We start from the raw sequence: 26,769 nt of genomic DNA, 5'->3' as shown, positions 1-26,769 counted from the left end.
CTCTCTCAAAATTCCAAATGTGCCCACTGAGACATTTTGGGGATAGAGTTTAGCACCTTGGACAGCACCTTTACAGTCCTGGCTGTTTCTGGCTAAAACCCAGAATGGAATCACTGCCCCTCCAAAACTGGAGCCACCGGCCTCCACTGCCTGATGCCTATATGCTACTCCAGTATCAGAGGCACTATGCCGATGTACTCCAGTTGCTGTGGAACATGGGCAGGAAGGTGTGTTGCACTCATGCCCTGCTTGTGGGTTCCTCGTTGACTGCTGGTTGGCCACTGTGTGAACAGAATGCTGGACTAGATGGACCCTTGGTCTGATCCAGCAGGGCTCTTCCGATGTTCTTAGGTTCTTAACTGCTACGAAGTGTGGTGTTATTTCAGTGTTTCATGTTCACTCATCTTTCTTTCTTTTTAAAGAACTGGTTTAATTCTTTTGCGGCCCTGTACATTTATGAAGGAAAATGAAGGGCCAATATACTTAATATCAAAATGCTATCAGTTCCTGAATATAAGAACCACAGCCCTATTGCACAGTGTCCATTTGGACTTTGCATCCAAGTATGTGTGAGTGTTTCCATGTCTCTAATACTGGAGTGACACTTCTCGGTGTCCTTATTTTAGCCTGAAACTTGCCAGACTGAGAACACAGCTCCATGAAGCAACTCTTGGGAGTGGGGGAGAGGAGGGAGCTGTGTGTGAGCTGAAGTGGCTTTCACTTTCTGGTCTTATTCTAGAGCACCCTTCCCCACCTTGGTGCCCTTCAGATGTTTTGGACTACAGTTCTCATCAGTCCCAGCAAGCATGGGCAACGGTTGGGGATTATGGGGGTAGTAGTGCAACATATTTAGAGGGCACCAGGTTAGGGAAGATTGCTCAAGAGCAGGGGTGACCTTAGGCCAATGGTGTAGTGGTAGACTTTGACGTGCAGGTGCTCATCATCACATTCCTCATAGCACCCCCAAGGAGAGTCCAAAAAGGCCAGCAGCAGTCTTGATCCATATCAACGAAACGGTTCTAGCAGTTTTTTCTCCCCGCCTGGAGCAGGTCTCCTGTAAAGCGAAGGGGTCTCGACTGTCCCTTCAAGACCAAGCCAGCCAAAATACTTTGCATTACAACAAGGAACAATATATTGTTGTTGGGGAAATTCACCCCCACTCCCAGCTACTGTGTGGACTGGAGATAACTCAGAGGGAACAGGGAGTTCTGAGGAGGGTGGCAGATGACCTCGGAGTCCCTGGTAACAACAACAAAACAACAGCAACAACTACTCCTGGGAATGTATCCCTGTGGGCCCTGGCTCCACTACGCCACTGCCTTAGGCCCAGGGGCCAAATCTTCCCCTCCTGGGGTGCCAGTTTGACTCTCCAGGGTTCCCCAGATGGCCATGCCCCTCTCCTTGGCCCCTCCACCTCCCCTGGCCCTGCCCCTGCCCCCTCTTCCCCAACCACCAAATATTTGGTGGTTCCCCACCTTTTGTGCAGTTTTTTCCCGATTCTTAAAAGGTTGAAATGCCTCTCCTGAGGCTTTGTTCCTGGAAGGAAAAGCTTTGGGGTGCAATCCGATGCATATTTAGACAGAAAGAAAGACCTACAACTCCCAACATTCCCCAGCCAGCATGACTGGCTAAGGAACGCTGGGAGTCGTAGGAGTTCTTTTCTGTCTAAACATGGATCGGATTGCGCTCTTAAGCTACAATATGCTGGGTGGTGGTGGTGGTTTTGTATTTTACTCCCACCCTTTTGCCCTTGGCCCTGCCCCCTCAGCCTTCAGCCCGGCCTACCACTGGAATATGGAATATGCCCCCCCGCCGCACCTGAGCTTCTCCAAAATAGAATTTGGCCCTCAGGCTCTAGCTGGTTACCAATTTCTGGATGGGTAGCTATGCTAGGCTGTCACAGCCAAAACAAACACACCCAAAAATCTTGTAGTGCCTTAAAGGCTAGTAGATGTATTGTGGCATAAGCCTTTAGAGTCCACTTCATCACGTCCATGAATTGTTATCCTCAGCTGGCAGGTATATATATACATGGGTGTAGATACGTGTGTGTTTGTTTTAATGAAAATGGTCAGGACAAATGGCAATGAAAGGCAACATGTACATTCTGTGATAATTTCATTAAAGTTGCAGCTGCACTGAGATCTCATTGTGCCATGCACAGACTAACCTACTTACATCTGCAGAATGTTGCATCCATTCCAGCACAGTGTAGGGTTTGTCAGTTAGGATGATTCAGGTTCAAATTCCCTCTCACATATAAAACACACTGGATCTCTCTGGGGACAGTCACTACCTCTCAGCCAAATCTACCTCGCAGGGTTGTTCTGAGGGTAAAAAAAAATGGGGGGGGGGAGAACTATGTATCCTCCCTTAATCTCCCTTGGAAAAAGGTGGGGTATAAATAAAATAATAAACTAAATAAAATTCCCTCCTAAACTATTACCAACTCAGACTTTTTCAGCAGGTCCAACAGCATCTATTTCTCCCCCCGCCCCATTTTTGTTTGCTTGTTATGTAGCATCCAGTCCAGTGAAGAGTTTTGATGGAATGGAAAGCTTGCTGATTTCTTTGTGGCTTTTTAAGTGTCCCTGTTCTTTCTTTTTTAATCATTTTTTTATTGTGAGTTTCAACAAAATAAAACAAACAAAAACATAACAAAACCAAAAAATTGAAAATATAACAACATATACTAAAGTCCTCAGTTTCAAATATTACAACATTCTAGGAGGTGGGGGGAGAGACTAGATTACACATTGTTGTTGTTCAGTTGTGTCCGACTCTTCGTGACCTCATGGACCATAGCACGCCAGGCCTTCCTGTCCTGTGCTCTCTCCCGGAGTGTGCTCAAGTTAGATTACACATAAACTTCAGTAAAAGCAGACCGGGTATCTAAATAGAAGTCCATTTGCAAGTGACGCCTGTATACCACTCTTTCAGATGTTGCTAGTGTTAAGTCTTCAATCCATTACATTATAGGCGGTGAGCTTTTATCATTCCAGTATTGTAGTATCCATCTTTTAGCAGCGGCGGGGAAGGGGGGAATCCATTTAGACTGACGTTACATTCCAAAAACCACGTAAGATAGTTTAAGAGAACACGTACATCATTAAATATTAAAGAGCTTTCCAATTCAAAGCTTATCCATGTAACTTCCAAAAGGAGGCAACTATTGGGCATTTCCGAAACACGAGTAAAAGAAGCGTTAACTGCATCACACCTCCAACAATTTGTCAAGTGTCTCTGTTGGATTGCTGCTGTTTCTTTTTTCCCTGGCAAGCTGCGGAATTGATGCTTTCGAACTGTGGTGCTAGAGAAGACCCTTACGAGTCCCCTGGACTGCAAGGAGGTCAAATCAGTCAGTCCTAAAGGAAATCAACCCTGAGTGCTCATTGGAAGGACAGATACTGAAGCTGAAGCTGAAATATTTTGGCCACCTCATGCGAAGAGAAAACTCTCTGGGAAAGACCCTGATGCTGGGAAAGACTGAAGGCAAAAGGAGAAGGGGACGGCAGAGGATGAGATGGCTGGATAGCATCACCGATGCAATGACTATGGACTTGAGCACGCTCCGGGAGAGAGCGCAGGACAGGAAGGCCTGGCGTGCTGTGGTCCATGGGGTCACGAAGAGTCGGACACGACTGAACGACTGAACAACAACAACAACTCTATTCCAAGCCAAGCGCGCTCTGCACTTGGCCGTATCTAGCGGCTGCAGCGGCAGACCCGCGAACCTCTTGACGCTTCAGGCTGTGCACACGCAACCGCTGCATGTCCAATCCAGAGAGGCAGAAGAAAAAAAGTGGCCGTTGAAAACTTAAGACAGCCTTCCCCAACCGGGTGCCCTCCAGATGTGTTAGACGACAACTCCCATGCTGGCTGGGGATGATGGAAGTTGTAGTCCAACACACCCGGAGGGCGCCACCTCGGGGAAGGGTAATCCAAGTAGGCTTCCTTTTCAAGTAGAACTTCGTAAAAACAACAATTCTGCTTTGCTCCCCGCCCCTCCGGTCTCCGCCCCCCACCTGCGCGCACCGCCCCCTTTCCACCTGATAGGTCTCTTCCCCTTCCCTGGGGCTCCGCCCCTTGCCCTCCCCCCACCTGCTAGACACGCCCCACCTGGAGCGGCTCCTCCCCGCCCCCTCCCTCCCGCGGGCTTGGGCTCTTCCACCTGCTGCTCTCGCTTTTCTCTCTCCGGAGTAGGGCGAGCGCAGCCGGTCCGGGCGTCTCCGTGGGGAATCGGCGCGATGGAGCCGCTGCCGCTGGCACTGGCACTGGCACTGGCACTGGCGGCGATGCTGGGTGAGTGGGACGATCCTCTGGCGGCGGCGGCGGCGCCCCGACCCTTCACCCCACCGACCCTGAACGAGCAGACGGACGCGAGCGAAGTCTCCCTCTCCTTCTCCGCAACTTGGAGCGTCCCCGAACGCGCTGTCCTCCTGCGCCCCTTCTCGTGCCCTGCGCTGCTCTCTCCCTCCCTCGAGGCTCCTGCGATCCTCCTCTGCGCGCTTTACCCGGGAGTAAGCCCCACTGAACACGGTGGGATTTGTTTCTGAGTGAACATGGCTAGGATTGCTTGCGAGGCTCCAGCCGGGGAGCCGGAGTTGGGGCGCCGGGGCCCGGCCGCAGTGCACGGAGAACTTCTGCTCGGGTTGGATTAGTTGCCCCCGTAAGCAACCGGGTAATCGTCGTGTTAGGGGGGCATGGGGGGGTGCTGAAAGGTGGGGTTTGTGTCTGTTTTGGTTTTCTCGGTGCTGTTGACGGAGGAAGTGGCGATTCTCTCTAATCCTCCTCGTTAGTGATGGTCAGCAGGGAAAGAACCCGACAGCGTGGGTTATTCCGGATTAACGAAGCGGACGAGTCTGTGGTCTTGTGCCTGCGAATTACGGTCGCTGGGATGGGATGGCTTTGGGGGAAGCGCTGGTTTTCCATGAGAATGAATGGCGCGACCCCGAGGCGCTTTTACTCGAAAGGAAGCCCCGTTGTGCTCAGCGGGGCTTACTCCCGGGTAAATGGGCATAAAGATCGCACCCGGAGCCTGTCGTGGCAGAGCTATCGCATAGACACATACCTGGTTCTGATGTTGCACTGGGCTGTGTCTTGCGTTTATTTGCCACGCGGAGGTGGACTGGTTAAACAAAAATTGTCCGGAAGCCCCACTTTTCTGGTGCAGGTCCAAACGTGGCCAGATATAGTGTCGTGTAGCGGTAAGTGTTGGACTTAGATGGCAGGAGAGTGGGGTTCATTTAATTCCCAGTTCAGTAATGAAGCGCTCGTGGATCTCTCTTTCTTTCTCTGCCTAAACTACCCTGGCAGGGTTGTTGTGAGGATAAGGGGGCGGGAGATCCTGAGCTCTTGGAAGAAGAGAGGGATGAAAATCAAATAAATAGGACCATCTTGTTTCATTTCTATCCCTGTGCCCTTCCCATTCCCTCTCAGGATCTATTCTGTTCCTTCTATTTCGTTTTTGTAGCTTGCATTGATTTCAAAGGAGCCCAGTTCAGCTGGCATGGTCAGCACCCACCCATTAATTCCTATGGGCCTTCAGGAGAGCTCCCATTATTCCAGTGGGCATTCATGTCATTTGTTTAAGCACATCCCTTCTCAGCTCCAGTTTCATTCCTAGCCTGCCTCCTCCCCAATAGTTATGAGGGGAGTGGGAAGGTCCTGTTAGGGAGCAATCCTTATGCTTGTTTAGGCAGGGGGGAAAAATGCACGCATAGGATCGCACCCTTAACTGCTCTACAGATTCAAGAAGCTTGAGAAAGAGAGAGAAAAGAGAGAGGACAGAGAGATAGTATGAGGGTCACTAGAATGTGGGGTAAAGTGCTCATTAAAACTCAAATCTAGAGTACAAGGGTTTTGCTTTTCCTTTTTCCACGGTTTTTCTTTTGCTGCCTGGTTACAAGAAACCACCTGCAGGTAAACTCTCCAGTCAAGTTCTACTCCCCATGGTTTTCCCTAAGCCATTCCAAGGGTGGAGAGGCACACTTGTTTATTTTAATCTTCCTAGTACATTTGTCAGCCACTTTTCCTGTATAGCTCAAGGCGGTTTTCAGGCATTGCAAAATGCACCCTGTTAAAATATTAAAATGAGATAAAATATTCTCTCTCTCTCTAATAAAAGTTCTTGGAAATCAAAATCCCCAAAAGATCAAGTAAAAGCCCAGTTCACATGACAACAATCTGTCACCTGGAATAGAGATCTACAGTGAAACTGCCAAGGGTCTGTTCTAGCTTGAGTGTCATCACCCCTGGATTCTAAAGAGTTAACAAATGTGCAAGAAAAACTGCCTCTTGCAGTTGGATATGGAGCAATGGGAGGGACAACTTGTGGTTGTGCATTATAAGGCAGATTGGTAGAAACCGTGTAGATTGGACTTCTCCAACTTGGTTCCCTCCAGATGTGTTGGACTAAAACTCCCATCAGCATGGCCAGGGTGGGGATGATCGGCATTGTAATCCAACACATCTGGAGGACACCAGGTTAGTGAAGGCTGGTGTAGAATCTGTGGTTACAGGCAGCTTATTGACCTATCCCAGTTCCTTAGCCATTCATTATCCATGCTTCAGACTATATATTAAACATGGATGGATCCATCTTGAATGATACATTTGGGATCTCTTAGGGTGTTGGTGCTCAGACAGTGAGCTCTGCCTTCAGTTGGTGGATCCTGTCAGCTTCATTGGCTTGGCTTGATGTAAGAGAAGGAAAAGAGGGAAACAGACACAGAAAAAAGGGAAACAGACACAGAAAAAAGGTGGACATATGCTTAAAATACACACACAGAGAGACACACACAGAGACACATGCACCCCTCCTCTAAATATAAAACCAGCCAGCTTGGGATTAAAAGTGGGTCCTGAGTGGGAAAAGTTGAATGCCGCTGCCTTTGGAAATGTGAGCAAAAATTCCTTGCTCTGTTACTGAATTCTAGGAGGCAAAAATGAGCACTCTTTATTTTAAAGTAGTTCTGTATTTTGTCTTTGTCCCATATATTAAAGACTTTCACGTACAATGGATGTTTTTCTTTTTCCCTACTTCTGCTTGCATGTATATCTTGGCTATATGCTACCACCAGTATCAAAGGCAGTATACCTGTGTACACCAGCTGCTGGGGAACATGGGTGGGATGGTGCTATTGCACTCATGGGTTTCCCGTGGGCTGGTTGGCCACTGTGTGAACAGAATGCTGGACTAGATGGACCCTCGGTCTGATCCAGCATGGCTCTTCTTAGGTTCTTATCTTCCCCACTTGTTGCTCACAGGGTCTGCAAGTTTCCCATATGGTCCTGTTTTGTAACAGAGCGGATGCGACTGCCTCTCCTAGCACGAGTAGTGTACATTTCAGATTCTTGTGATATGTGGTGCAGATTGCACTTGTGCTATGGAGGGAGTATATTGGGACACCTGTTGGATACCACTGGGGAAAGATAATTAGGTAACAGCAGCCTGTTGGATATTGTTGGGGATAGATGAGTGACATAACTCAACTCTCCTCCCTTAGCAAATCTCTGCACCATCATTATATGAGGGGTATGAGATAGAGATTAACTTGAGCATGCTCTGGGAGAGAGCAGAGGACAGGAAGGCCTGTCGTGCTATGGTCCATGGGGTCACCAAGAGTTGGACACAACTGAACAACTGAACAACAACAACAAATGAGAGAGAGAGAGAGAGAGATGGTTGGCTCCTTCCAATTCTGCTTAACTGCAATGCAGCAACAGACAAGTCATTAGATTTTTTGGGAAAGAAGTAAAGAGACCCTCTCCCCACACACAGAGCACAGAGCATATTCTGCTGAGTTTTGTTTGGGGTCCATGTGTTCATTTGTTAAAACATCCTTTGGAAGCTGCATACATCCTCACTATGTTGTTCTGCCAAAGGAACACATATCTAGTGTGAGGGAGAACAGACAGCATTGGCATTACCTCCCCAAATGCCATCTGCTGTGTATAGATGGGATACTGCAATATTGCTACTGATGGGTCACTTGGAGCCTTTCTGCACAAGGCATTTATTGTGTGCTTTTGATTCCTCACTCATGGTAGTTTGCAGGTCCTTTACATGATGTTGTCATCCTCCAGGGCCTCTCCCATGCTTTGTAACCATTTTAGCAGGTACTTTTCTAACGAGAGAAGTCTGATATTATTCATGAATGGCAGAATAAAGCCTAGTGTAAATGTAATTGCACAATTCTGCTATACTAGAGTGCCACCTAGTGCTTGGAATGGAATATAAGGAAATGAAGAGAAAGAAAACCCTCAGGAAAAAACATGTGTAAAGGAGCCAGTCCTAATCCTGCAAAGAATTTGGAAACAGAAACCTCAGTAAAGTGGAAGATTAAGTCTGTAGTATAGTTATGCCCTTGTTCAACCTACCAAACTGTCTTGCACTAAGTCAGACTATTGGTCCATCTAGCTCAATATTGTCTATATATGGACCGGCAGTGGCTCTCCAGTGTTTCAGACAGGAAATGTTCCCAGGCTTTGTACTAAAGCTGGGACTTTTTATTTGCAATTGAATATAGTGTGTGTGTTTCTGAGCAGTGTATCCCCATGCAATGGCTCAAATGTGCTTGTGGCACACTGGTTTTTTTTAAAATTGCCTGAATAGCTTAAGGAAAACCTGTTTAGTGATGGAATTCCCACCATATGGGGAAGCATCTTCCAAATCCTGGAACCTCTATCTAGTGGATGGCCCATATCTGCAAACATGAAATTAGATACCTTGCAACGTTGATAATCCTTTAGAACTGGACTGGGAGAACCTGCAGCACTCCTGAGGTCATTGGGCTGTAATTCCCATCAGCCCCAGCCAGCCTTGCCAATGGTGAGGAATGATGGGAGTTCTTTGCATCTGAACACAGTCCTTCCTGGTCCTACTGTATTGCCCTATCTTCTCTACCACATTGGATATGGTGAAGAGATAGAAGACACTTATGCAAGAAGTCCCAGCTCATGGTCTGAAGGCACATGAGGCCGCCCCCTTGCTGAAGCTAAGCAGGTCTGTGTCTGGTCAGTGCTTGGAGGGGAGACCACCTGGGAACCACATGTAGCCACCTTGAGTTCCATGATGGAAGAAAGGTGGGATATACATGAAATAAATAAATCCATAAATAAAGAAGTGGCTTCCCATGATCAAAGGACAACAACAGTGATGTGTTCAGAATTTCTCCTGAGTAATGTTGCATTCGGCATGACGTCTGTATTGCTTTAAAATAGGGTTGGGCAAGTTCTAGGGGTTTGGATGCATTGTCCCCACCCACCCAGAACCCACCAAGGGCTGCCCCTGCCCCCCCCCATTTGCTGCTGGCGCACATTCAAACAAGATCTCCCATTTTTTGCTGCTGCTGTGGCCAATTTAGCAGCAGGCAGTAGAGGCCACAAGAAGGGCTGGGGGGGGAGGGCCGGGGGAGGGGGTGCTGCGTGTTGCCCACCCCTGCTTTAGGAAAGTTTTCAAGTCCACTCATACATTCACCTGTTGGGATCCGTGCTAAGCAATGTGACAGCGTTCACTGGACCAATTTCTGCTGAGGTATAAATATTATATACTGTGGCATGTTACTGTGACAGTTCTTCAGGGGCTATAGGGAGAATAGGAAGAAGAGGTGGAGTTCAATCAAGAAGAGACCACCTGCTCTGAGAGGGCACTTCAGTTTCTGCTTCGACAGGGCTGCTGGTCTTCCTTTCTCATTCTCTGCATGGTCTTAGCAACGGGATGGTTCCTTACCTCAAACTGGCTTATCAGCAGTAATATATACCAAATTATCGGAGTCGTTGCCGGGATCTTCTAACTAATTCTTCATTGCCGGTGACAAATCCATAAAACAAATGTCTTGGGTTTTTACACAATTCCCTTGGAGTTCTCCAAGTTGATGCCTTTTTAGAGAGTTTGAGATACGAGTGCCACAGCGCTGGAACACAAAAAGTGGATCTACAAACCCCTTCATGGGTTTGTTCTTGATTGTACACTGAAAAGTGTCTAGTGTGCAAATCGGCATTTAGTGACACGATCAGACATGTCTGTCACTTGGGGATGGACTGTGGCTTGGCAGCAGAGCACCTGCTTTGCATGCAGAAGGTCCCAGGTTCAATCTTTGGCATTTCCAGTTTCAAGTGCAGGACACGGAATGATGGGCTCAAGTGACAGGAAGCCAGATTCCGGCTGAACATCAGGAAAAACTTCCTGACTGTTAGAACAATACGACAATGCAACCAATGTCCTAGGGAGGTGGTGGTCTCTCCCACACTGGACTGGAGGCGTTCAAGACGAGGCTGGACAGCCATCTGTCAAGGATGCTCTGACTTGGATTCCTGCATTGAGCAGGGGGTTGGTCTCAATGGCCTTGTAGGCCCCTTCCAACCCTACTCTTCTATGATTCTGTGAGGTAGCAGGCCTCTCTCTCTGCCTGAGAACCCTGGAGAATTTTGAATGCAGAGAAGCAAAATGAGACATTTTAAGCACGTCTGCATCCCTGAGCACAGGTTGCATAGTTTATGGGACAATCCTACAGATGTCTACTTAGAAATAGGGCTTGTTGAACTTAGTGAGGCTTATTTTATTTATTTGACTTGTACCCTGCCTTTCTACCTAAAATGGCACTCAAGGCCATTTTACTCCCAGTTAAGTGTGTATAGCAGGAATGTCAAACATCTTTCAGCCTGAGGGCCAAATTTAATTTCAGAGGAGATCTCGGGGGGGGGGGGGGATGTTGCATTCCAGTGGTGAGCAGGGGTGAAGGCAAAGAGTTGTGGCTTAATGTAGCTGGGGAGAGCGATCCTATGGCCCCTAGACCACATGGAGGAGGGCATAGGATACCTCAGATTCCTGGATCCGAGGTCAGAGACAGTGCTCTGACCTTGGACCTGGGAGTCTGAGCTCCCCTTCCCCTCACAGCCAGTGCAGAGAGAACTGCACCAGCTTCTTCTCCAAGGTTGCAGAGGCAACTTCAGAGAGGACAGATAGGGGGCATGCCAGGGGAAGGGAACTGGGGAAGTGAAGATACAAACTATCCCCAGCCTTCCTCAGCCTCCTTCCCTTCCCTTCCCTTCCTTTCCCTTCCCCGAGGCTTCAGCTAGATGGGCGAAAATGCCTGTCTAGTGAAAATGCAGAGCGGGGGAAGCACGGAGGCAAAGATCGCTTCCGCCCCTGCCCGCTCTGCATAGGATCCCCATCAGTCCCTGAGTTCAGGGTTGCACCCTAAAGCTGTTCCTGCCCATAACTAAGCCTTAGGAGGGGCATTTCAACCTTTTAGAATGGTGGTAGGGGGACTGCACAAAAGCCGTGAAACCACCAAGGGGTGTGTCTCTCCGGGGAGCCCCAGGTGAGCTAGAGTTGGCCCATCGGCCTGAGGTTCAGCACCCCTGGTCTAAAGGATTGGAGCCATAGCTCTTGCTTTGTTTAGCACCTAAAAAGGAGATGCTGTAGCAATGGATTTCCTGATTCAGCAGCGGGGTTGACTAGATGCCCTCGTCCTGAAAGACCAAGTGCACAGTCTGGACTCTGAGCTAACTGGGGAAGCCCAGGTGGCTGCAGTGTCCAGGAGTGTTTTTTACCAGCTTAGGCTAGGACGCCAACTGCAGCCCTATCTGCAGAGGATGGACCTTGCCTCAGTTATCCACACACTAGTCACGTCCGGGCTGGACTACTATAATGCGCTATATGTGGGGCTGCCTTTGAAGACAGTTCAGAAACTCCAGTTTGTGCAGAATGCGGCCACCCAAGTATTGGTGGGGGTGAGGCAATTCGATCACATAATGCCTATACTGTGCCAGCTGCACTGGTTGCTTCCAAGCCCAATTCAAAGTGCAGGTTTTGACCTTTAAAGCCATAAACAGTTTGGGACCAAATTACTTGAAGGACCGCCTTCTCCCATATCAGCCTGCCCTTACCTTAAGATCAGAAAGAGAGGCCCTTCTCATCTGCCCACCCGTGAGAGCAGTCAGGTGCGTGATCACACGCGAGAGGGCCTTCTCTGCAGTGGCCCCTCTGGAACAAGCTGCCATCGGAGGTCCGCCATGCTCTGTCATTGCAGAATTTTAAGAAGGCCTTGAAAACATATTTTACCTTGGTCTTCTCTTGATATGACTGCTATTGTTGCTGTTACTGCTGTTAACCTTGTTGCTGGTTTTATTGTTGTTTTTATTGTTTTTAAGTTTTTATCACTTTTAATAGTTTAACTGTTTTTATGTATTTTATTGCTGTAAGCCGCCTTGGGAGGGCTTCTGCCCTGAAAGGCAGCCAAGAAATATTTTAAATTAATAATAAATAAATAATGACCATTGAGGTCCCTTCAAACTCTATGATTCTAATATAAACAGCTCTTATGAAGGTGCATTTCTTCTGGCTGGTTGCCCCTGGAGCCCTGGTGCTAGTATAGTATAGTAGAGTAGAGCCCCCCTATGGCAGATGTATGCAACGAAGGCGGGATCATGATCACCCGAGCCAGCCCTGAGCAGGACTGATGTCCACACAACAGCCTTCAGTGTTTATTGTGTGTTCTGTACACTGTGTTTTTCCAGTATACGAACTCCATGATTGGATCCTATAGCTATCGAGCATGTCGGGGGAGGGGGAGTAAATTCCCAATTTATTTATTAAATGTATATCCTGCCTTTTTGCCCAGATTGGCCCTCAAGATGGCTAACCATAGTAGAATTCCAATCAAAAGCAATACAATTAAAACATAAAAGGAGAATAAAAACTCAATTAAAACACTCAATTAAAACAACAACAACGCCCAACTGATTAGAACGCTTCCCTCACCACCACCACCACCACCTTCTACAGCAACCCAGCTTCAGTGCCAAAGGGCTGTCTGAATGAAGCTGTCATTACCTGCCAATGTAAGGACAACAGTGAGTTAGCTAGCTTACCTTCCCTTGGCAGGGAGTTCCAGAACCTGGGAGCAGCCGTTGAGAAGGCCCTGTGTGGCATATTCACCAAATGTGCTTCCATTGGTGACCAGAACAAGAAAAGAGTCTCCCCTGAAGATCTTAAAACCCAGGCAGGCTCATACGGGAGAATACAGTCTGTCAGGTAGACTGGTCCCAAGTCATATAGGGCTTTTTAACCAGCACTTTGAAATGCGCCTGGAAACCGACCTACCGTTAGCCAGTGAACCTGTTGTGATGAGGGGGTCACATGCTCGCTGTACCCAGCCTCAGTCAACAGTCTGGCCCCTCTCCCCCTCCACGCACGCATACACAAGCATGCCGCCCCGGGCTTTGATCTTTTGGGCAGAAGTGTCAGGAGAGGGCACTCACTTTATCAGGGTTGGCTTTCCATCCTTGTCACACCGTGCCCTTTTCTGAACTGCTCTCTTGTTTATTTGTCTTGGTATAACTTGGACTGCAAACTCCTCATTGCAGGGCAGCTGATAATCTCTCTGTAAAACACTGTGTAAATGTTCGGGGGCCTTGAGCACGTATTACCACAAATAATTTCTGTAAAATCTGCAAGAGGGCTTCACTGATCCTTGGCAATATATTCCAGGGGCTCGTCCATGGCCGTGATTGCACCAGCCTTGCAAGACCAGGAAAGTGGGGAGGGGTCACAAATGGTTAATGGAGGGCTGAGCTGAGTGTGCTTTGCACATACACTAAAAATTCAGTGCTAGGGGAAAAAGAAGAAGAAAACTGTGAGAATGGTGCATATTTGCAAAGGGCTGCATTTGATCCATAGGGTTGCATCCAGTGTTGCTTTTCTCAGAGTAGACCCATTGGAATGAATGGGACTGAAGTTAGTCACAACTAACTTGTCCGATTTGTTTCAGTTGGTCTACTCTGAGTAGAACTAACACTTGAAGCAACCCATTGTTTCTCGGTGTTATGTTACTGGATTTGCAAAGCTGGAGTACTTTAGTAAGGATAGTAGGTGATACGGGGATTTCAGAACAGGCCCAGGTTGTTGGCAGCTCTTCAGAGCACAGAACTTGTCACTTCTGACCTCCCACCCTGAGGGCACTCACCACCTCCACCTTGCCGCTTTTGCTGCTGACCCATGGGCTTGCCTTTCCTTCGGGGCCTGATCAGCAACACCTTCCAGAGGGAGAGAGAATGTGTGCGGAGGCTACAGCTGTGACTCACTCATTTGGTCACTTGGAGAGGACAGCAGGCCAGGCGATAGCAGCAAGGAAGAGCCTACCAAGGTGGCATCTCAGCAAGTTCCCAAAGATGCCACAATAGTAGCCCTGGGCTGATGTGTTCCTTCTTGGAAAGGGCCATGGCTCAGTGGTAGAGCACCTGCATTACATGCAGAATGCTCCAGGTTTGATCCCTGGCATCTTCAGGTAGGGCTGGGAGAACTCCTGCCTGGAAGGAACCCCAGGGGGTGTTTCCACGACAACGGAAGGAGAAGCGAATGGAGGAGTACCATTTTTTTTTTTTAAAGGAATCAGCTTTGCTGTGCTTCGGTCCATGCAGGGCTCCACGAGTGAGTGCTCTGCACCAGTAAACATCACTTCACAGAACATACTTCTGGGTGGGGGCGGAGGTTGGAGTGAATGTCATCTGACCGGCAGGGGCTGCTCAACCAATAAGAGAGGCTTCCCCCCTCCCCCCCTTTCTCCTGAAGCTCCAGATGCACCTGCATTTCAGGAGCAAGCCTCATTAAGCACAATGGGAGTTGCTTCTGAGTAGACACTAATTGGTTTGTGCTGGATAACACAGGGACAGGAAACACCCCTTGACCAGGATCACTGTGAAAGGCACACCCCTGGGCAGGGCTAGCATACTCAAGGTAAACGCAGGGGTTAGGGCACACAATAACTATACTGCTGAGAACCCGACTTGAGGAAAACAGGAATCTGGTTTTTCCCCAATAAGCTACAGGGTGGCTGCTGGATGGCTACGACGTCATGTATCCCTAACGACCTCAATATGCAACCAGCTCGCAGTAAATCCCTAGTGGAGACACCCTGTGGAGAGCCGCTGCCAGTCAGTGTCGACAGTACTGGGCTAGATGAACCAAGGGTCTGGCGAGTTCCTATGTTCCTCTTCTTTCTCCCTGCACAAGGTTTTTGCAGCCATGTATATGTGTGCAAAAAATGTCTGTGAGCATTAGCTCCTCACCTCTAGTGAGCATATTTATCAGCTCATCATCACACCTAATGGATCCAGACTTCGCCATGCTTCGAGTAGACCCACTGAAATTAATCGGAGTTAAGTTAGCCAAGCCTAACCTACCCTATTGATTTGAATGGGTTTATTTGAAGCATGGCTATTTCTGGATCTGACCCAGTGTGTTTAAGCTAGGTAGCCATGTGTCTTACTTTACCAAGGAGAGTCCTCCCTTTTTGAGGTTGTCCTCTGTTTGAAGGACTTTCCAGTCCAAGTCCGGTTTAAAGTCAAAGAACCATAAAGGGAGAGAAGCAGGACTTTGAAGCTGCCCATCTGCAGTTCGCACCTGGGCAGTGGCGTGAGCAGCAGGCACAGGTCACCTGGTCACTGTCTTCCCTACTAGGGTGAGATGTATCGCTTGTCTGTTTAAAGCATAGTCATTCTTTCTTTATATACATAACAATGAGGATATGCACATTTTATGAAAATTGATGTCATTTTTTGTCCTCATGTTTTTTTGGTGATGCATTTCCTCTTTTTCTTTGATGTGTAAGTGGCCACTCTAGTTTAAACCCAGGCGTGACTTGCAGGAACCACACCCCCACTGCCCCACACACAGGATTACATTTGCCACAATGAACAAGAGATTAGGTCCGTGAAATGTTCCCATTACTAGCCCTGGAACCTCTGAAGTAATAGGCCAGCCTTCCAGATGTGCTGGACTACAATTCCCAGCATTCCACAGCCAGCCATGCTGGCTGAAGAATGCTGGGAGTTGTAATCCAACACATCTGGAAGGACCAGCTTGGGAAAGGCTGTAATATGCAGTGCTTATTTCATTCATTACGTTTCTATACCATCCAATAACTGAAGGTCTCTGGGAGGTTTACGAAGATTAAAAACTTAAAAATACATTATAAAAACCATTTATATACAAACAGACAGCACACACAGAGATGTACATATATCTAAAATGATTTTAAACAACAACAAGAAAAAACCAAGATCTGATTAAAACCTCATCATACACTACCAAATGCCTGAGAGAAGAGGAAGGTCTTAACCTGGTGCCGAAAAGATAACAATGTTGGTGCCAGGCAGGCCTCATTGGGGAGATCATTCCATAACTGGGGGCCACCACCATGAAGGCCCTTTCCCTTGTTGCCACCTTCCGAGCCTTCCTTGGAGAGGGCACCTGGAGGAGGGCCTTAGATGATGAAAGTAGTGTATGGGTAGGTTTATGCTGGGAGAGGTGCTGTGTCAGATATTGCGGTTATGAGCCTAACACCGATTGCCTGGCCTTCATCATTGCATAACAAATTGTCTCTGAAATCTGGTCAGGGATGTCCAGTGCAGAGGTGTGATTTCTATTTCTTTCTTTTTTTGAGATGGGGGACAATTAGAGCACTGGGCACTTCATTGCAGAAATAAAGCCCAGCCTCCACATTATAAAAAATGGGATGTAGAGCTCTCAATGTGGAGAAGCTGACCTCTTCCCTAGTCATCTGAGCTTCGGGCCCTGAGCCTTGCTCATTTCCTTTACATCTTGTTCTTGTCCTCCTTGCCACTTTCCCCAGCCCTACGTGACATGGGGCAATTGAAGTGTGAGTACTGTGAGTCTGCGGAAGTGGCGTTTGCCTGATAGCTTTAAAAGGAGATGGAAACGATGACTCCGAAACATGCTGTTGGGAACATTATTGTGATTATTATTTTTCTGGCATGCCTCTCAAGGGAAGGGGGTTGGGTGGGCCCTTGTTTTTCTTTCTAGCTCTGATCTCTGGGATCCTGTTGTAACCTTCTGAGCTGGGCAGAGAAAAGAGCAATGCAGAAGGAAAATTCCACAGTGGCCAGGCTTAACTGCAAAATGTCTCCAGCTTCTCCCCATCCCACAGAAAGAGCCTTGCATAACAAAGCAGGCATCATACTTACTAAATTTCTCCATACCCCAGGCAGGTAATGTAACTGGAGGGGCATATTTTGCAATCCACCTACTGTCCTAGACCTTCCGTTCTCTGGTGTCTCACATCAAGTTCTGTATTTGAATACCCAGCTAGGTCCAATATGAGTTCTGTTGCTTTCGAGGGCAGTTGCACCCTAGTATTATAAGAATGAAAAGGTCAGAAACTAGTTTTGCACAATGGTTCCTTTGGCAAAAGACTGAAGGAAGTGAACAAAGGATGCAAAGGAATGTGGGTGCGAAGGAATGGGTTTGGGGGATCCCACCCTGTCTCTTCTATGTATTCAGGATGTGAAACAAGATCCTTGTCTTTTAGCCAGTTTTGCCTTTTTAAGAAATGGGTGTTCTGTGACTGGCTGTGCCCATCACAGCAGCCATTTTGCAAATAGGCACCCCCCATAGTAGCCATTTTGTGATGGTGCCCATGACCCTTTCTCAAAGTTACAAATGTGCCCACCATCCCAAAAAGGGATGGAGACCCCTGGGCCCCACTGATCATGGTGGGCATTGGCTGTTTCTATCTGGGCTGTGTAAGGGTCAAAGTACACGTTACATTAATTGCATAGCATGTAGCTGAGGAGATAGTTGTTGTTTTTTTACTCTAGAATAAGTGCATAGTCCTGATTCAGACTGGGACCACCACATCCCAGGAGGGGAGGATTAAACCTTCTTCCACCCACCATTTTACCTGAAATCCCCCCCCAGGGCTTGATGGAGGGAGTGTAAAAAAAAAAAAAAGGGAAACATGACCTATGATTGCGTCTGTGGAGGCTTTCTTTAACATCCCCACTGGGGGAGGGGGGATTTCAGGAAAAAATGGTGGGGAGAGGTTTAATCCTTCCTTCCTGGTGCATGGTGGTCCTGAGCTGAATCTGGGCCATGTGCACTTACTCTAGAGTAAAAAAACCCCTCAGCTACATGCTACACCAGATATAGGGAACATGGTGCCCTCCAGATGTTTTGCACTGCAATATTCAGAATGCCTGACCAATGGCCATGCTGATTGGGGCTGATGGGAGTTGTAGTCCAAAACGTCTGGAGGGCACCTACCCCTGTATTATGCAAGATTTCCACCTGCACAAGCAGCAGCCAGAAGAGGAATATTTTAGCCTGACCTGATGCTAAGTGGCTGTGCTGTCTGAAAGGAGGACCTGTGAATATCAAGGCTGCTGCCAGGTTCCTAGGGCTTGACATCCATTGAGATATTTGCTAAAGAGCTATTTGTGGGATTTTGCAGAAATTCTTACTCAAAGAACATCACTCTGCCAAAAAAAGAGAGGAGACTTTTCAATCCCAGAAAAACTACTGCAGCAAGCTTCCCATACCTTGTGCCCTCCAGATGTGTTGGCCCTTGGCTGAGGATAATGGGGGTTGCAGTCCAAGCACATCTGGAGGGCACCAGGTTGGGGGAGGTTGTTCTTCAGCACCCTTGCCCAACCTGGTGTCTCCAGATGTTGTAGACATCAACTCCCATCAGCCCCAGCTCGCATTGCCAATCGTCAGGAATCCTGGGAGTTGTGGTCCAAAACACCTGGAGGGCACCAGGTTGGGGCAGTCTGCTTTACATGCTCTGGTTTTTCAGCTGCTCAGAACCGGGTCATAGTTCCTCCCAAATCTTCTGTGTTGAATCCTCCGGTGGGACCTTAATTAATACCACTAAACTTTTGTGTATCACGCATTTCTTGAAGAGGCACCCAGGGGATCCCTGACATGTCACCCTCCTTTTCGCCTGTGAGTGTGCACAGCTGCTGTACTTTGTGTGAAGTATCGTACAGTCCTGTGCTGACTTTGCTGTCAGTGGAATTCATTGAAATTAGTGAATTGGGCGAAGCCACAGCTCACTTTGTGTCTTCTGCTCATTTGCTTCACAAGCTGCTGCATCATACAACATGAGGACAGTGGCCTGGTTCTTGGTTGACTTGGCAGAATCTTGGTTCTGGTTTGCTGTATCTATAGACAGAGGTCACTGTGAGTGGAAAGCACCCATCTGGAAGCACCCTAAAAGGACTGGATTCGAAACCATTTGCATGCAATGCTGAATTCCTGAGCAAATGGCCCCCACCCCTCAGGAAGCCTTAGTGATTTGAACACTGGACCTTGAAAACACCTGGGGGAAGATCTTAGCTATCAGCCCAGCAGCGGCAGTGACAGAAAACTCTTGCGAACAGTTTTGTGTTCCATTGTTCTTGACACCTAAATTCCACCCCAAAAGACAACTTATGATTATTATCATTATGATTTTAAAACAAATGAGTTTTTTCCCCCCATTTGGCACAGTGAGAGTTAAAAGCTGGTCAGCCAATTCCTATGTATTACAGAAAAGTTTAAGAAGAAGAAGAAAAAAATGATTTTTATTTTTTTTTTACTCTCTTGAGTCTTAAAGTTCCTTCTGCCCTGGGGTCGTGAGAAATGCAACGAGGGACTTTCTCAACAAGCGTTGCGCTTAAGGCCAACTCATATCTGTTAATTTTATAAATAGTCCCTGCTCATAAACAGACAAACTTCCCCTCCTTGCAGTGTTGAGTCAGGAATGGGAGACTCCTATTCCTTCTAGAAAAGCTAATAACGTATTTATCAGTTCACACACACACACACACACACACACAGAGTACCCTTTGGTCTCACACTTTAGTGGATTTTCTCCCTCCTCCTCCTCCTCCTCCTCCCTCTGTCCAGCCTCCGAGTGAAACTTGCAATCTCCTCATGTTACAGCAAAGATCCATCAAATAGATACAGAAACTGAGGGGAGAGGTCTGATTTAATTTCTCCCTTGGTTTCACATCGCGTAATCATCTTAATCTTATAGAGCGAGGTCATCAAATGAAATCCTCCTTTATCCTTTAAGTCCCAAATGTTTAATAGCTTATAGAGTGGGATGGGGCCCGGCGGGGGAGAGAGAGATCTGATTGGAGAACTATGGACTGGAGTTATGGATGTGCCATGACAAGGTGATAGTCCCATTTCTGTGATTTTGTGGTTCAGGTTTGCAGTTACCTCTCTTTAGAAATAAATTAAAACTCTAGAATGTTCCTAGATTACCCAGCAATCAAAGAGGGCAATTGTTCCATTTAATGTATCTTGCTACTAATTGCATGCAGTGGTGCAGCTAAAGTTGGACCGGGGGCCTAAATTCAGGACCCCCAAATGACCACCCAAAGAGTGGCATGTGATGAGCGCAGTGGAAGCGAATTCCGTTTTCTACCTGTAGTCATAGTGCTATGATTTAAGTGAGTTTAAAATGCAAACTGCACATGCTCAGAGTATTTTTTAAAAATTATATTGAATCAGGTTTGGCAAACAGTTTTGTTGTTTTTGTCCTCTCGTATCAGGAATGTCGATGCAATTGTAAAGCGCAGAACGGCGGTGGCGGGGTGGGGGAGAGAAATGTTGTGGAACACAACTGTAGTAATCCATATGACCATCTAAACAGTACCCCACCCCCAGAAACGCACACACATAAGACCATTAAGGGTGCAGCCCTATGCTTGTTTGTTTTATTTTATTTTAAGATTTTATATGCTTTCCAAAACAAGATTAAACAAACCAACAAAAAGAAAATAAATAAAAAGAAACACATTGGATTTAAATCTACTTATTGACAGAGAGAGTACACTTAACATATATGTATGTTTTTCTCTTTACCTTACAAGCCAAGATATAGGTGGAATCCATAAGCTGCTTGGAGTTTTTCTTTAGAATTCTTCACCATAACAGATTAAATTTAGTCTTTTTTCCATAATCCCAGGGAGTTGTAGCACTTTTTTTCTGTCTAAACATGCATAGGATTGTGCCCTAAGTCCAGCTTCTAAAATTACCTAGCTGTACCACTTATTGAGTGTTTCTGCTCTTCTTTCTTACTTTCCCCCCAATTAACTCCCCCAACCCTCTTATCCTATGTCACTCAGGATAAGGATTGCTGAGGACCAAACTAGAAGAATCATGGCAAACGTTTTCTTCATATCCTTTTATAAAACTGAGTGCGGTGGAGTCTGTCTTTAAGAGCAAGGGTGCTTCCAGATGAAGCTTTTATTGTGCAATCACACTGCTTCATTTGCAGAGTTTTATGGAGAGGGGTGGGGTGTTTTCAGAAATCATCTTCTATTTGTAACCCTCTTGTGTTTTCCCACCACTTCTTTCATCTTTTTTCTTGCCGACAAAACTCTGTAAGGAGAGAAAGATGGAATAGCTGCACAGTGCATTTTGATTGGTAGTACTAGGAGCTGTCCACCTGGATGCACCCTAAAAGGACTGCACGGCAGAGGGGGAGGATGCTGAGTTCTCCCTGTTATCTGCTGCACCAGCCAATTTTTTCCTTTCCCAGCCCACTTCCAGTATTGGAGGCGAGAAGGGAGAAAAGTGGCTGGAGCAACTATGGGAGAGGAATTCAGCACCTCTCTCCCATGTGCTCCTTTTTACTGTTCAAGAAAGACTCTCTCCTCCAGATATACACTTTTATATGTGAATGGGAGCCGATGCATGAGTGAAGACCCTCTTCATATCTGGCTTTGGCCCTCCTATTGATCCTGGTTTTATTAGTTTATTTGAAGCATTTTTATCCCTCTCAGAGGGATAAAATGCCTCCCAGAGAGGCTGACATGCATTTAGTAAAACAAGTCAGTTCCTGCCAGCAGGCATGCAATTTTAAAAAGACACACAAGGAAAAGGGAATGGGGAGGGAAGAGGAAAAATGAAGCATTCTTTTAGCAGGGCTGGTGGAATGTCCCTGCTTCTTGTTTCATCTCCCTCTGTACAGCCTGCTGGCGACAAGAGTCGGGGTTGGTGTGGGTTACATGGGACTATACTTGCCTCTCTGGTACTTGGAAGAAACTTGAGGAAATGAGGTCATGAGCATTGTGACTGATAACAAGGAGTTTCTTTGCCTATGGGAAGCCTGCAAGCAGCTGCCGTAGGGCTCTTGCTACTGAGTGGGCATTTATAGACACTCTTTTTTTGCTGATGGTGTAAAAGTTGACATGACAGTTGACTTCTGTTTTAGAAGTGCCCTTGTGTTCCAAAATGAAAGCAGGGTCAGAAGATTGTATACCTAAGAGAGAGTTTCCCTAAGGTTTATAACTTGGGGTGGGTTGTTCTAAATGTGCACTACTTTCTGCAGCCCTGGAATTCACCAGTAACCTTCTCATTAGCAGGTCAGCACACAGATCTCTCTATCAAGCTTTTGATTAGACTTTTATTCAGTTTCCTAATTACATATTTTTTCCAAGGCATTGAATAGCCAAAACCCTGACTGGCCAAATTGCATCATAAAATATCACAAAATGGGTAAGGATAATAAAAACAGATCCAATAAATAGAATAGTATGGGGAAAAAACAATCATCTAATAACTCAGCTTTTGAAGGCACAATAAAAAGGATGTCCTTTAATATGCCTCTGGAACGATCATAAAAGGACCTGTACTATGGGGATGTCTCTTAACATACGACTGTTTGTGCAAGGAGTTTTGGGTGGATGAATGTTCTTCTTTCTTCCTGTTGCCCCAGATCCCTATTGCTTACCTCCAGACTTGCTCACCCATATGCAACAGGCCTCAATTGCTAAAGCAAATTATGTTGTCCTAATGTAAACTACTCTAGCGCAATGCCAGTAGCCAAGAATAATGGACTTTAGTGATTGTGCCCCATTGGATACTTCCCCTAGTGAACCTCGTACCAGATTGCATTAAAAAGTCTGGCCATTGGTTCTGGTCACAAGAATTTATCTTAAAGCAGAGGAGACATGGGGGGCTCAGAAATGGACTCCGACAATATTTCACAGGGAGAAAGAGGAAGACTTGGGATGTATATCTGTGGCCTTTGCTCGGAGACGGGTGTCCCTCCAACTAGGGCATGGAGAGAGACAAGACCCCCACTTCCCAGTTCAACCATGTAGGACCTAGGAGGAAGTTACATGGACGGTGAGCAAAGGGCCAAGCATCACTCCTGACTGGGTCTGTGTTTGGTCCTAGGGCCCTCTAGTTGCTGACTGTCCCTCTGGGAAGATCTAATCCAAAATGGTACAAAGTTCATGGATTAAGCTTGACATCTTGAACTGCACCAGGAAACAGCCTGTCAGCCAATGCAAGTTGCAGGGAACTTCCTTTCTGGATCGACAGGTTGTTCTGACTTCACTAGCTTGTCATTCTGCAAATCCAAAATCCAGTTGTTTTGCCTCTCTTATCAGTGTGGAGAACAGAGGTGGAGAACTGTTTTATGGGCCAGATTGCCCCCCAGCCAGGCCCTCTGCAGGCTGGATGATATCGGTGGCCATGCCCTCTGAGGTCATCACCCAGCCCCTCTCTATTTCAGCATTTCTCCATGTTGAGAAAGGCATGGAGCTCTGTGCCTGTCTGAGCACAGTGAAAGGGACTCGGCCATAACTGGGAGGAGTAGCTGCCCTTCCAGGCACTGGGTGAGTCCCTGGCTTTGCACAGCACCCAGCCTCCCTGTTAGTGGGCCAGGCAAAGTGACTCAGCCCCCCCCATCCCAGCTGTTTGGAGATAACAGTGGGGTTTCTCTTGCAGGCTGCTCCCCCCCCCCCCAATGGGAGGGAGAGCGCTGCACAGAAGAATCCCCTGCTGTTATCTCCGATCTCAGATCAGAGATAACAGATTCTCCCAGGGTGGGATTTCTACAGGGGGTGGAGAGGAACCACAAGAGGTTCTCCAGGCTGGATTAAGCCTGCAGACTGAGGGTTCTGTGGCCCTCATGTAGAAGAACAGTTGCATTAGCAAAAAGTCACAAAGTGGGAAGTTGCAAAAAAGACCAGTACCCCTGCTTTAAAAAAAATAAAAAGACTTTGGTGCCTTTAAAATTAGAGAGTGAAAGCTGGGGAGTTGTACACTTTGTTCTTTCTGCTTGCTTGCATCCCTTTCAGTTTCCTGGTTAGCGCTAACCAACATTTGCTATACTGTCCAGGTGAGCAAATTATGACTAGTGTTTGGGCACCAAACTAAAATCGGAAGTCTGCTTCAAACAATGGTTTGTGGTTTGGAGGCTAAGCACCAACCACAATTCATCAACTTGGCCACCACAGCAAACTATCACTAGCAAGCCATAAGCAGAAAATGAAGGGAAGTACCAAACACTGCACTGGGGGGGAGGGGTACAAGCTCATGGGCAGTTCACAGTAGTTTGGAGGGTAATTCTAAAGTGCCTTCGTCTCATGTGTCATATCGGTTTCATGGAAATGCCTTTTCCATCCATTTTCAGACTTTGGGGGAGGGACCTCCCCCTCCAAAAGATTCTGGAAGAGAAATGCATTTGGAATGCAGGCATCTATCATACCAGGGGGAGGTCCAAGTTTGTCAAGAATAATATCTAGATTGGAGAGATTCAGATCAACAAGACATTGCTGTAAACAATGTTTGTTTGTTTGTTTGTTTGTTACATTTCTATACTGCCCAATAGCTGAAGCTATCTGGGCAGTTCACAACAATTAAAACCACAACTGCATCATAAAATACAATATCAAATTTAGAGCTTAAAACTACAATGTAACAAGGCATTCAGAGCAAAGTATGAAGATTTTGCACAAGACTCCTTAAATCAGCCTTCCCTGGCTTGGCGCCCTCTGGAAGTTTTGTACTCCAGTTCCCATCAGCCCCAGCCAGCATAGTGAAAGGTTAAACATGGCTGACAGTTTTTCTAAAAACAATTCTTTGGGCATGCCCTCTTTGGGGACTGCCCACATTGTGTGGCAGTGCCATGCATGGAACTCTTTGCATTTCACACTCTCTTGCAGAACTCCTCCATGGAGCAGAGTTTGGCCCTTATCTTAAAACACACACATACAACCAAGTTTGCGAACCTCTGAATTAAGTGAGAGCAGAAGAAAAGGCGAAAGAGCCTTTAAAAACAGTTTGGGGTTTTCTTACCACCGTGTTGGGGCAGAGAAAAGCAAGGGTTAGCAAGCATGATTTATCTTGAGCAGCTTAGGTGGCTCTGATAAGACACAGTAAGTTTGGGGGCTTAGTTGGCTGTTCCAAAAGACTCTTGGTCTATCTGCTTCCTTCTCATGGAGGATAAAGCATCCATCTGGGCGTCACCTAAGTTGCTCGAGACAGACACAGTACAGATCAGGGTGGTGAACTGAGGCTAATGCAAGGCTAATGCATTCTCAGTTACTGTGTCAGGCAAGAAGCAGTGTTTGGGGCAGCAACCTGTTCCTGCTTGCAAGGAGGGATACGTCTGTAACCTGCTACCTACAAAACACAACTAAAAAGGATGGAGACAGGAAATACGTACTGGATGCTACGGGGTCACATTCCTGGCACACAGTTCTTATGGTAGATGTGAAAGCTGGGAAGTGCGTGTATGTGTTTGTTTGTTTGAAATGCACCAATTTTATTTGGAGACTCGGATATCTGTGCTTGCAAGCCTCTGAGATAAAAAGCACACCGTGTGCAGTTTTGGAGATGCACGTCAGCTGCTTGGTTTGGCCCCCAAACCAATTGATGAATCTCGTGTACCTGTTTTTCCCTTTGAGTTCTGTGAGCCCTGTTGGACGTTAAGGGCAGGCAGTTAATTCTGATTCTGAACCCCGAGAAAGGTTTGTCTTGGCTACAAATGAGATAAAGCACAAATGCACACACAAACAGAGGGAAAGTGAAAACTGGCCATGCATACTTTCATCAGTGACAGATGGGGCACAGCAGATCAGATCCTCCTGTCTGAACCAGGTGCTTAAAGTCCACACATCTAGACAAGGCTGTGGTGTTCTCTGGGTTGACGGACATGCTGGCTCCCTGCCTCCGGTTTTCTTGGACTTGTAGGGAGGGAGGAGTTTCTCTCTGGCTGCACTTAGATTTGTACGTTATCGTGGTAGTACAGTCTTCCCCAACCTGGTTCCCTCCAGCTGTTCTGGACATCAACTCAGATCAGACCCAGCCAATGGTCAGGGATGATGGAAGTTGTATTCCAAACAGTCTGGAGGGCATCAGGTTGGGGAACCTCCCACACTTCATCAATAGAGAATAGGGACAGAGTTGTAACGCATTTCTTCTCATACTGTGGATTACTGCTTAAGTCTCTCCCTTACTGTGCTGTTACACATTGCTGAAAGCACTAGTACATCCTTCTCTAACCAGGCGTCTTCAGCATGCTGGACTACAACTCCCATCATCCACACCCAGCCTCAACCACACTGGCTGGGGATGATTGGGACTGTAGTCCAGTACATCTGTAGGTCATGCCATGTTTTGTGAATAAATCCCTGGGAGCATTTGCCTGCACTGCCTCTTTTACACATTCGCACGTTATACTATTTTTCTTGATTTTGGCAGCCATGGGAATCATGTGCACATGCGCGTAAAGGCTCACAAAAATTGCATTGTGGTTTGCAGTGCCATGTGGATTTCAGTGCCTGGCAGACCTGTGACACCGAGAAAAAACTTTCCATGTTGCTTGTTCCTATGTATGAAGATGGCAGGAAGGATGTGTTGTCTTAGTGCATTTCTCAGTGGCAATAGTGCTTTATGGCATAATGGTCCATGCCAAAACTGTTGATTTCATGCAGCTTTGCAGTAGCTTTATAGCTGTTGATTTCTGTTACTTTCAGGCAGGAGTTAGTTGCTTGCTGCATCATTCTCACAAGGACTCAATAGTGAGTTTGTCTTCAGTTTTGCTCAGCATGTGTTTATTTAGGTTTCATCATTTGCCGCTTTTGTCTTGGATCTTCCAGACAGGTTTTTTGTGTGTGTGCATCAGAACTAAATGAAGTGTCTCAAATTGTTTCTGCTGTTTCCACAACACA

At 46.9% G+C, this 26,769-nt stretch overlaps 1 protein-coding gene across 2 annotated transcripts in view; it reads left to right on the top strand.

Moving 5' to 3' along the window:
• Positions 1–4,011: 4,011 nt before the first annotated feature.
• ESAM (endothelial cell adhesion molecule) overlaps positions 4,012–26,769 on the top strand; it is a 119,985-nt gene continuing 97,227 nt past the window's right edge. Inside the window, exon 1 of one of the 2 annotated variants that reach the window (XM_084803800.1) lies at positions 4,012–4,302. In XM_084803800.1, the coding sequence (XP_084659926.1) occupies positions 4,248–4,302 (55 nt within the window). In that variant the 5' untranslated portion in view covers positions 4,012–4,247. The remainder of the gene's footprint in view (positions 4,303–26,769) is intronic. The other variant, XM_084803802.1, reaches the window with a different exon arrangement.

Source organism: Heloderma suspectum, chromosome 6 (genome assembly GCF_057233095.1).
Source record: "Heloderma suspectum isolate Gila_16-S chromosome 6, 16-S_ref, whole genome shotgun sequence".
Taxonomy (NCBI): Eukaryota; Metazoa; Chordata; class Lepidosauria; order Squamata; family Helodermatidae; genus Heloderma; species Heloderma suspectum.
Note: the sequence above shows the minus strand (reverse complement) of the source record. Positions and strands in the feature narration are given on the sequence as shown.